Source organism: Glycine max, chromosome 15, assembly GCF_000004515.6.
Source record: "Glycine max cultivar Williams 82 chromosome 15, Glycine_max_v4.0, whole genome shotgun sequence".
Taxonomy (NCBI): domain Eukaryota; kingdom Viridiplantae; phylum Streptophyta; class Magnoliopsida; order Fabales; family Fabaceae; genus Glycine; species Glycine max.
This window is the reverse complement of record NC_038251.2, coordinates 1,886,068-1,898,609: the sequence shown is the minus strand read 5'-3', so window position 1 is coordinate 1,898,609 and position 12,542 is coordinate 1,886,068. Positions and strand designations below refer to the sequence as shown.

Genomic DNA, 12,542 nt, shown 5'->3' with positions numbered 1-12,542 from the left:
GAGATAGAAGGTGTGGAAGCCATGCACATCCCACAATCATCGGAAGCTATCTCAAAAAGGATGAGCTTGCCACATACATTTTGTGTTGGCATTGCCATTGTAGCTCTCCTCAGTCATTGGATTTGATATTAGGGTCCAATATTTAATCCAATACCACATGTGATCACTAGGATATGTGGGTCAAAAAGTGTATGTGTGGGACATATAAAGGGTGACTGATAACAATTCTTGAATTTCTTCTCAACATGTGATTTTGATTTTCTGTTTTTTACTTCTGGGCTTGTGTTATTTTACCGATCAATAAAAAATAGTACTATTTGAGAGTCATTTACAATTACAATTATTCCTTTTTATCTTACCTTATTTGTTGTGCAACGTTTGTATATTAATGATGAGACTGCAATGAGTATTACTATACATAATTTTCTCACACTCTTAAAGTACAAACTATGTTAAAATGATTTAAAAGGGTATTTAAATCTCTAGTGATGTAAATAAGTGTTAATCATTGAGATTTATCATCATCAAACACTTGAGTTATTAATTACTTGGTAACCTGAGAGATTGAATTCTACACGGCAATCAAATGGTCATAAACCGAAGACATGATGGTGTTTGCCACCTTATTTTATAAAAGCATCAGAGCCTAATTAATGGCGTCACCGTGGCTGCTCTGCTCGCATTAAGTAATTAAACAGCAAGATTGTTTAAGGGGATGGATTTCTTTTAGTTGAAAAGTGACTATCATGCTTTTCTCTTTCACACTACGTTTTCTTTAAACTTTGAGCACGCATGTCCATTGTTCTTCAAAATATAAAAATTGGATAGAGGTAATTGTGTTAGCTTTGAAAATATCATTATTTATTTTATTGTAGTTCAAAGCAAAAGCGATCATTTTTTGGGTTTTTCTCTTTTTGGTTTCTTTTGAAGTGTTGGGATAAGTTTTCTTAATGCTAAGACAATTTATCTTTCTGTCGTCTCACTCACACTCGTAAACTTCCAAAGCAAGCGAGTCCTGTTTCATAAGGGTAAAAAATCAGTGGCACCAATAAATGTAGATGTTTATTTATTGATAATTAGTCGGTATTTAATTATGGTCACAAAATATAATCAGAATCATCAATTTTGGCTGGATAGTAATGGGTATCAAGGGTCACTATTCTCATCAATCGCTTGTTTCTGCTTTTTCCCTAATAGATATTTGCACCAATCTTCATCAACAAACTAAGTAAGGAAAGCCTATGCCTGGGACCAAAATGTCTGAATGTATTGTAGTTAGATCCAGTTGGCATAATACTTGTATTTTTTTGTTCAACCACCATTGCCTTTGAATAACATGTTAATGTTCCTCAAAAGTTTTGAAGTTCCTGGGCCAAATGAACTCTTTATGGAAGAGTCAATTAGGCGATTTGTTCTTTCCCTCTGACTCTGACTCATGTTGATATGGGGACCAACCACATGTTCTAAGCATTGTACTTTTTTTTTTGTTGCTAAACTTCATTTGTTATACTCACGAGTCACGGGACTCGATGGACCAAATGTTCAATTAACCACACAAATTGTGCATGAGGATAATATTGCTTGACTCCAATTGAGTGTGAGCTACGGCTCCTTTTTGCGGGAAAGAGAGAACCATGTCTCTAGCTCTAGTCTAGATGAAACAAATCCTACATTTCCATTTTTATGAAAGGGTAAATGTTAAAAACACACTTTAACAAACTTTTTTTAATATGTTCTTTTTTGAAAAATCACAAAATTTATGAGTTTCATTATTTCGATTCTCTTTGTACCCAATACATTAATTTTCTTAAGCCTAGAATATAATGTAAACAAATATGTCCTCACCAAGATGTATACTGAATTGAAGGATGAGGATGACACTGAGTCTTATCTGCATTAGTAAAAAATGAGTTCGTGCTACCATCACTATCGTTACCTGACCCTCTTCATTTGTAGCAGAAGGCTAGCAGATTCTAGTATCCAGTGATGTAGGTTGAAGGGTAAAATTCATGAAACACAAATAATAATAATAATAATAAAAATTCATTTTGTATTTTGTTTGTTCTTATTTCATTATAGTTCAAAAGGAATACAGATGGGAAAAACTCTCTTCTCTAATAACCATAAGATTTAATCCTAATTAGTAGATTATGAAGAAGAAAAAAACTACTTTAGTTGAAACAACTTCATTTCATTTTAGGCAGCCGCCTACTGTTAATTTGTGAATATATACTTTATTTAAAATGTCAAGAGGATTAGTGGAATGAGAGTTAAGTCTAGCAAAACAAACTAATTTTTCGAAGTGTGATGAATTAAGATTTAAACTTTTGTTGAAAAAGTTATCTACATTTAATATCTTACCGTGACTCAATCAAATATTAGATGAGAGGGAGATAGCTGTGGGGAAAAAAAAAAGTTTAGTGGGTCAATTAATTTTCAGACAAAACACTTTAAAGGGAAACAGACATGTTATCTGCTACATATCATGTGATGGGAATGCCACGTATACAGCATGACATGGCCCTATTAAGTATTAACGGAAGCATATCTGGAAAGTTTTGGCCGGTTGACCTACTTCATCCAAATGAGGAGTCATATCCTATATAGTATATACAACTTCAGATGATAACCTCTGTTAATTTGAGTCATTATCCAGTCACCCTATCCAATATCCATGTTGCACATTCCCTTCGTGGATAAAGTTTTAGAAATAAAAAATGCATTATTGATGCAGAGAGGGACTATTTATACATTGTTTCCCTGCATATGACTACCTACATTTCAATCAATTTATGAATACTTTGGTAAGGAAGGAATGAGACATTATTGTTATACCTGTCTTTAAACTGTTACAATTCAATCTTAATACAATAATGATTGCACTTATTATCAAGATGAGGTAAACTCCCATAGTCCCATCATATCTTCTTTTCTCCGTAAAACATTACTAACATTTTGTAACACTTTTTTTTGTATGTTTTCTAAATTTTCAACACTTTGTATTTTTAAGTTTCTTATTTTATACTAAAAATTATTCTTTATCCCTCAAATTTCAACTGTTCCGCCTCTACAAATTAAATTGACATATATTATCATTAAAGGAAAATAAACTTTTAGTTTGCTCTTTCTTGGAAACTAGCACGTGTCATTTTTAACTTGTTCTTATAAATTTTAATTGATTATGCACATATTTTTATAAATTTAATTTTTAGTTTTAACATATATTTTTTAATTGTACCTGAATTAATTATAAATACATCTATTATAGTTTTAAATATTTTATTTAATTTATATACTTCAAAATTATCTTAATTTAAGATACACATGCAATGACGTGATACTCAATTTTCGTTGCAGAACCATGGTCTTGGGTGAAAATAAAATATGAAATTTGTACAAGAATAAGACAAAAAAACATATTGAATGAAGTAATTTTACTCTGGTCCATGCATGAAGCATATGGGCCTTTCTTTTTTAAGACATAGTGTTGAACACTTATTATTAGAACCTTTTTTTAATAATCTTTATTTTATTTTTTAACATATATTTGTTAATTTTACCTGAGTTAATTATGCATGCATTGCTTATTATTTTGAATATTTAATTTAATTTACATTTTTAAAAAAAAATTACCTTAATTTAAGGTACACATACAATGACTGGATACCCAATTTTCGTTGTAGAACCATAGTCTCGGGTAAAAATAAAATATGAAAAGTTGTAAAAGAATAAGACCAAAAAACATTGGATGAAGTAATTTTACTCTGCTTCACGCGTGATGCATATTGAGCTTTTCTTTTTTCAAGACATGGTGCTAGAACACTAGTCATCAAAACCTTTGCTTTTTTGGGGGTAGGGGTGTTTTCTCGTCACTTATATTTTAGCAACATGTGCAATCACAAATTTGAAGACATAATTATATTGACTTTTTTATAACTAAGTAACACTACTTATGATCCCTTTTATGAGAATGAGAACATTTTAAAAATAAAAGATTCCTCCAAACTATTCAAATTGTTAATAATTTGAATACTGTTAATATCTTGTGAAGTTGTTAAAAGACTAGAGGTAATAATTCCAAAGTAATAATACAAATAGACATCTTGGTCTCTGTCCCTAATATTCAGTCAACAAAATTCGCACATGAACCAACCAACTCTACAAAGTTCGAGCAAAATTTGCAAATCCCATCACGAATCTATCACATAAAACCAAAAGTTTCGCTGCATTACTATCTTCTTCTGACTTTACGCCTCTGAAAAAGATACATTACTAACAAACTACGGTGCCAGAACCTTTGTGCAGCAGAAAAATTGTTATGAAGGACCTCGAAGGCTTCTAATCTATAGTATGGAAATATATGCTGTTGGAATGTGGTTCTGATACAGCTTCTCCCGCCAAAGTAAAAGAGGAAGTCATGCTTTGCAGAAGAATACAATGGATCAAACAAAATCTTCAGAAACTGTTTTGCCTGCTCCTGTGGAATTCCGATTGCCTGAAGATCATATTTATCCATTGTTCAACTCACCTGCCTAAAAGTGGAAAGAAAAGGCAATTTGTTATCACCAAGCAAACCAAGAATACAAGAGTAGCTTTGCTTGTATGTATAAGCTAGATCATGCTGTTCAGCTAATGCAAAAGCAGCAGCTTTGTTGAATCATCATCCTCTTGACGCCTTCAATGAAATATTTTAAATATTTTCTTTATAACCCATGGATGATGTATTGTGTAGTTTAATGCTGTATTATACAACATCTTGCTATAGTACTGAGACTATTCTTATTCACAACATAAAAATTATTTCCACAAGATAGCTTTTACAGAATATTATTAATTCCTTCCTATGTCCTATCATGTTAGAGCATGCTGGTAGCATCAATTGCATGCATGAAGATTTGGTGATGTCAACAAGAGGTCAAACATCCAGAAAATAAAAATAAAAATTCAGCTCCAAAAATACCAATTAGTCAATTACTCCATTTATGTTCCTTTCTTATTTCAGTTTCTGTAGTTTCTTTGTTAACTCCAGTTTTCTGCAATATTAGAGTAGGTTTCTATCAAAATTTAACTGGGAAAGCAAAAACCAAACAATAAAAATAAATAGTAAGCTGGAGGGGATGATATGAAACTTACTACTATTTCCTCAACATTCAAAGCCACGGAAGAGTCAACTGAGAATCCCAACTCTAACATCAGCTTTTCCAAGCGATTCACATTTGTCAAATACAAATAGCCAACCTAGTTCAATGTCCGTGTCAGAGAAGAGGCAGAAAACAAGTTTCAAATTATAGGAAATAATTTGTTTTAGATTATTCTTATCAAATTCTCTGATTTCCAAATACAAATGAATGATATTAGATGGATATGTTGCAACACACATGTAAGCAGAAATTGCAAAGCATTGAGGTGGAAACTAGTCGTTACCCCTTAATAGTTGATTGTGCTACATATATTGCACAAATAAAAACAAGCACACTAATATTGTCATATAAGCTTTGTTTCAAAGAGTAAAGCTGCAGCTTGGAAATATGTGTATGCGGGTAAGGTGATAACTGTTCTCATGAGAAATACAAATCTTTACCATACAATCATACATTAATGTCACAATCAAATTTGAATAAACTCAATCATAATTGTCCATGTATATATGATTAAGACTTGTTTGCATAAGAAACGTTTTCAGGCTTAAACATGATCTTTTAAATACCATGATTTTCTCATTTGGTCTCTCATTTTAAAAAAGTTGTAATTTAGTCTTCATAATTTTTTTCCCCTTTCCTATATAGTTTCTTTGTTAGTTTTCCATTTGCTTTGTCTGTTAGGTGTTTACATGTCTCCTAGGAATGGAGAGTCAAATGGTGAACTTGTAATATTAGAGGAATCAAATGGATAAGAAAATGGTTTATAATCTTTTAAAAGTAAGGGACCAAAAAGGTTAAATTAAAAATTTAGCCTTTCATTTTAGCCCCTGCATAAAAAAACCTTACATTTAAGTCCCTACATGAAAAAGTTTACAAATAAGTCCTTGCCATTTGCCAAAATTATAACGGTGCCAAATCTTTTTCTTTTACAGATGAAAAAGAAGAGAAATATCAGGTAGGGACCAAAATGTAAAGTTTTTTAAAATGTAGGAACCAAAATGAAACATAATATAATTATTTTTGTAGGAGCTAAAAAAAATGTTGTCAAGTATAGGAACCAAATTTAACAGTTATAACATCGACAAACAGTAAGAACAAATTTGTAAGCATGTTTTCATGTAAGGACTAAAATGTAAGATTTTTTCATGTAGGATTAAAACAATAAGCAGCATCTATGTCAGAGAAAATACTATCTTGCAGTTGTCATCACCATTTTAGATTTAAACAAATGTATGAACTATAAAGGAAATTCTCAAGAATCAGACAACTACTTTGTGCAAGATTTATATCAACAGAAGAGAGAACCCATGGTTTGAAGGCACTGACTAGTGTTTCTAGTGAAGATGCTCTATTATACACAGCTGCACCAGCACGTTTTTTCGTCTTAGTTTTGCTGGAAACAATGTTCTTTCCCCATCGAAGAACATCCCTGCAACAAAGAACAATAAAAACCATAAGCCAAAACAGAAATTTTAAAAGATTTACAATGATCTACGGTCTGCCAACTCCTATCACACTGAGAGTATAATCCCATATTGAACCAGAACTACATTAGCATAATTGTCAATTAGTTCCTTTTCCTTTTCTAACCTCTCCTGATCTGATAAGAAGTTACTCTCAAGAAGTTTCTGCAGCAATGCATCCTGGAATGCAGAAAACATGAATAATTTAATATATCTTATAATCAGATTAGAAACACATTTTTAATTCATTAGTAACCGTCAATAAAATTCCAGGATATCGCCAGCCAACTGAAGCCAAAATTCATCATTTTATGTAGTTCTGTTATATTGACATCAGTTAAGGAATCGTTAAAAAAGAAAACTATGATTAGGATATAAAAACACTTGAAATGAACAGCTAGGATATGTAATTCAAAGTTCAAACAATGAAAAAAAAAATCTTTCAACAAATTCAGCCTTGGGAGAAAAGCTTCTGTGTGCAAACAAGAGTTATTAGGAGAAAACAAAACAAAGCATAAGATTTTATTATGAAGATTTATTTGGCCTGGCTTATTTGGGCTTCACTTCTAAAAAGAAGTTAATCCAAGCAAAATGTTAAGATTTGTTTTTAAAAAAAATAGACTTTTTTTAATGAAGTAAACTTTGAAAAAAGCAGAATTTTTATTTTTTATTTTAAAACAAAAGGTAGTGTTAGGAGCATTTGGGTTCTAGCTCTCTTTTTTTCCTTCTTTATTTCAAATACCAAGATTGAAGAACATACTACCCACTGAATTTTAACTTAAATGTAACTTCTAAGCTTAAAAAAATTATAGAATTACCAAACAACTTTAAATTTAAAGCTCATATTTTAAGTTTTAACTTAAGCCTATAACAGTAAATCAAGCTAGAAAAGTACACAAAATAACTTCCTAACTCCCAATTAGGTGACAACCAAGCCTAACAGGTTTATAGAATATAGATCAGAAAGAAAAGAAAAATGGCAAAATTATATGCCCATCACTATAATACTATACAATATCTAGCATGTTACTTATCTAACTTCATAGCATATATAATACATGAAGATAAAATAAGCAGTAAGGAAAAAATAGACATACTTGAGCTTCGCAACGAACAACTGCCATAACACGATCATTGTATTCTTCAATACTAAGGGGAGGGAATAAAAAGTGCCTACGGGCATATAGCTGCACGTTTCAAGGGGGGGAATGAGAATAAGATATCTAGAAGTTCAATTGACATAGTTGACGACAATTTATACTTTGTTTCATAAAAAATAAGAATAGAGTAAATTGCAAGTCTATTGTTGTGAGTTGTAACCAATTTAAACATCATTAATTCTAGCCATGGTTTTAAATTGCAATTTCAGTCGTGGTTTTGCTCCAATCCTTGACATTGCAAGAAAAATGTGGTTGATGCGGTAGCAATTGCGGTTGCAGACCACAATTTAAAACCATGTTCTAGCTATACTTTTACCGTGTATCAACAAAGTCATAAGGTTCTTAACTTCAGCACTTGAGCTCATTGTTAATAGTCAAAGAACAACTTCCTTATGGGAATTCGTTCATTTGATCAAATAGAGAAATCCAAAAAACAGTGCTAAAACATACTAAGCTCAGACTTCAAGTGGTTAAGCGGAGCCAATTTATGTTCTACTTGTGAATCCTTAAAAGACAAAATTCTTTACTTCTTCAGCCAGTCATAAAGATAGTTTCTTTTTTTTTTTTCTTTTCAAAAACACCCAGAACATGAAATTTGCAGCAAGTAAACTACTACTTAAAGACAATAATTAATTTATGAATAGAGTAATGGGTGGTGACAGAAAAGTAAAGAGACCTCGTATATGCAATCACCAATATAGGCTAAAGTAGCAGCATTAAAGACGGAACGAGGCTTGACCACTTTTGGTGGAGTTGGGAGCCATTTCTCATACCCCAAATAGGTTTCATCTTGTACTTCTTCTATATGCCCTGTATATATATATATATATATATATATATATATATATATATATATATAAGAAAATGAGAAAATTGAAGGAAGTGGATAATATAAAGGAAGAAGGGAGTGAAAACCTATGGTGGGGAGAGGAGTGGCGCGCTTGAGAAGATCGGAAATGTATTGCTCCCTCTTGCGCGTAATTGGAGGAGTGGGAGTGGGAGTTGCAACAATGTTATTCTTAAGCTTTCTGGGAGCGTTGGGATTGTAAGGGAGTCTCTGCTGTGTGTCCCATGAAGCTCTCACTAAGAATTTCAGAGAAGAAGATGTTACAGATAACAGAGACTCCATTGTGCCAACAACACGCAGAAAGAAAGAGCGAGTGATAAAGTGGCAGTGACCAACTTGTTACCTGTTTGATATATAAATAATACATTTCGTTTGGTTTTGGGCCGATATAATATAGTTTACAAACACTGATCTCAATTTGGATTATCAGCCCAACCCACGCATGTAAATTGTGTCAGAATTTCTTAATGGAGGGAGATTTTATTTTTTTATAGTAAAACTCCATTTTAATTCTCAACGGAGATTGACAAAATTAATTTTGAATAAAAATAATTTTATATAATTAATAGTATTGATTTTGATAGAAGTAGAAGATACTTTTACTTGTTTTAACTTTATCATGATTTTTATGTTAGAACAAATCTCTTTTAACCTGTGATATTACAAACTACAAAGAAACACAGGTTATTAATAAAATGCGGAAATTACAGATCAAAACATACCTCCAGCCATTGCTATGAAGAGTTTCTTGTTTTGGTTCTTCCAAGCTCTCTCTCTTCCACTCTCTAGATGGTGTATAAGACTGAATTCGAAGGGATGAGCTCAGGGACCAAATTCATGTGCTTATATAGGCATTCTACCATCAAGAATGCATTTATCAGCCATTACCACTCATTATTGGCTGTTACAATTCTTTATTGGCCATTATCATCCATTAACAACCATTCAAAATGGCTTTCAAAACTGATGAGCGTTACAAAATTTCAAAATGTTATGACCATGAATTATTACATTCTCCCACTTGGTCCAAACATTTTGACTTAATGCTCAATCTTCTTAAGAAATGAATATATGAATCATAGTGATAGTTCCTCTTATAACGAGTAATATCATCTATGTATTACAATATACTCAATTTCCCAAGCAGTATACTTAAAGTGGTAATAAAACTTCATGAATAAACCCAATGTTTATTCTTGGTCCAAAACATAATTTTTCTCAAATAAATCAATGTGCACCAAAATATGAGAAAATATCATAATATAAAAGTTTCAATTTTTACATATATGTATACAATCATAAATTGGAACCAAGTCCCATTCTTTCTACATGATCCTTAAATTTAAACGGTGGCATGCCTTTAGTTAAAGGATCAACGATCATCAACTCAGTGCTTATATGCTCAATGACCACTTTCTTGTCTTTTACTCTTTCTCTAATGGCTAAGTACTTAATGTCGATGTGCTTACTTCGACTTCCACTTTTGTTATTCTTAGCCATAAAGACAGCAGCTGAGTTATCGCAAAAAATTCTTAAAGGCCTTGAAATAGTATCAATTATCTTCAGCCCAGAAATGAAACTTTTAAGCCATACACCATGTGATGTAGCCTCAAAACAAGAGACAAACTCAGCTTCCATGGTAGAAGTAGCAGTCAAAGACTGCTTAACACTCCTCCATGAAATAGCTCCACCAGCCATCATGAAAATGTACCCAGATGTTGATCTACGAGAGTCAACACAACCAGCAAAGTCTGAGTCTGAATAACCAATCGCATCTAGATTGTCTGTCTGTCTATACATAAGCATGTAATCTTTGGTCCCTTGAAGGTACCTCAACACTTTCTTAGCAGCTCTCCAGTGGTCAATACCTGGATTACTCTGATATCTTCCTAACATTCCAACTGCAAAATCAATGTCAGGCCTTGTGCATACTTGAGCATACATGAGGCTTCCAACAACTGAAGCATAAGGAATGTTTTTCATTTGTTCCCTCTCAAAGTCATTCTTTGGACATTGGTTCAAATTAAACCTATCACCCTTCACAATGGGAGCAACACTTGGTGAACAATCTTTCATCCGAAATCTCTCTAGAATTTTGTTAATATAGGTTTCCTGTGATAGACCCAAAATACCTCGAGATCTATCTCTATGAATCTTAATGCCGATGACATAAGATGCATCACCCATATCCTTCATGTCAAAATTCTTAGAGAGAAATTGTTTCACCTCATGTAGCAAACCCCGATCATTGGCTGCAAGTAAAATATCATCTACATATAAAACAAGAAAGCATATTTTACTCCCACTAACCTTGTGGTATATGCATTGATCCATGGGGTTTTCATCAAAACCAAATGAAGAAATTATCCCATGAAACTTAAGGTACCACTGACGGGAAGCTTGTTTTAAACCATATATAGATTTATTAAGCTTGCAAACCAAATGCTCACCACTATTAGAGGAGAAACCTTCAGGTTGTTTCATATAAACCTCCTCCTCTAAATCACCATTAAGAAAAGTTGTTTTCACATCCATTTGTTGCAACTCAAGGTCAAAATGAGCAACTAATGCCAAGATTATACGAAGAGAATCTTTCTTAGATACTGGAGAAAAAGTCTCTTTATAATCTATTCCTTCCTTTTGAGTAAATCCCTTAGCAACAAGTCTTGCCTTGTATCTCTCAATGTTGCCTAATGAATCCTTTTTGGTCTTAAAGACCCATTTACATCCAATGGCCTTCGCCCCATTAGGCAACTCTACAAGGTTCCAAACTTTGTTACTCTGCATGGAACTCATCTCATCCTTCATGGCATCATACCATAAATTTGACTCTTTACAACTCATGGCTTGATCAAAAGTTTCAGGATCATTTTCAGCTCCAATATTATAGTCAGATTCTTGCAAATATACAATATAATCACTAGGAATAGCTGATTTTCTTACTCTAGTAGACCTCCTTAATGTTGCATCAACATTTTCTTGGGGATCATGTTGTTCAACTGGTTGTTCATCATTTTCATGAATTTGATGATCAACTTGATCTACTGGATTATCAACAACAGTTTGTGGAATGCCAATCATGTGTTGTTCATCATCCCTTTGAACTTGAGGGGTATGAATTACAACCAATCTTTCATTTGACGTGGAAGGTTGAGATTCTATATAATCAATTTCAGAACCTAAGTCCCTCAATTGATCACTCCCACTGATCAAATCATTTTCAATAAATTTGGCATTTCTTGATTCCACAATCCTAGTAATATGATGTGGACAATAAAACCTATAACCTTTAGACCTTTCGGCATATCCAATGAAATACCCACTAATGGTCCTCGGGTCAAGTTTCTTCTCTTGTGGGTTATATATTCTCACCTCAGACGGACAACCCCAAACGCGCATATGTTTCAAACTCGGTTTCCAACCTTTAAATAACTCAAAAGGTGTCTTTGGGACAGCCTTGGTTGGAACACGATTTAATATATACGCTGCCGTCTTTAGTGCTTCAGCCCACAAGGATTTAGGAAGATTGGAGTTGCTAAGCATACTCCGCACCATGTCCAATAATGTTCGGTTCCTTCTTTCTGCCACACCATTCTGATTCGGAGAACCAGGCATAGTGTATTGGGCAACAATCCCATGTTCTTGAAGAAACTTTGCAAAGGGACCAGGTGCTTGTCCATTCTCAGTATATCTGCCATAGTATTCTCCACCTCTATCTGATCTCACTATTTTTATTTGCTTGCCACATTGGTTCTCAACTTCAGCCTTAAAGACTTTGAAGGCATCCAATGCTTCGTATTTGTTATGAAGCAAATAAACATTCATATATCGTGAATAATCATCTATAAAGGTGATAAAATATTTCTGACCATGTGCATCCATATCTGGACAACAAATATCAGTATGAATTATTTCTAATATGCTTGAACTC

At 32.9% G+C, this 12,542-nt stretch overlaps 1 protein-coding gene across 2 annotated transcripts; it reads right to left on the bottom strand.

The window, feature by feature from the left end:
• Window positions 1-4,014: 4,014 nt before the first annotated feature.
• On the bottom strand, window positions 4,015-8,940 carry LOC100527214 (uncharacterized). 2 transcript variants are annotated; one of them, XM_006596921.4, is made up of 8 exons: window positions 8,680-8,937; window positions 8,441-8,574; window positions 7,702-7,791; window positions 6,732-6,784; window positions 6,468-6,570; window positions 5,134-5,238; window positions 4,961-5,033; window positions 4,015-4,532 (listed from the first exon to the last, which is right to left on the bottom strand). In XM_006596921.4, the coding sequence occupies exons 1-7, from the start codon at window positions 8,891-8,893 to the stop codon at window positions 4,968-4,970; spliced, it is 765 nt and encodes a 254-aa protein (XP_006596984.1). In that variant the 5' UTR covers window positions 8,894-8,937; the 3' UTR covers window positions 4,015-4,532; window positions 4,961-4,967.
• Window positions 8,941-12,542: the final 3,602 nt, after the last annotated feature.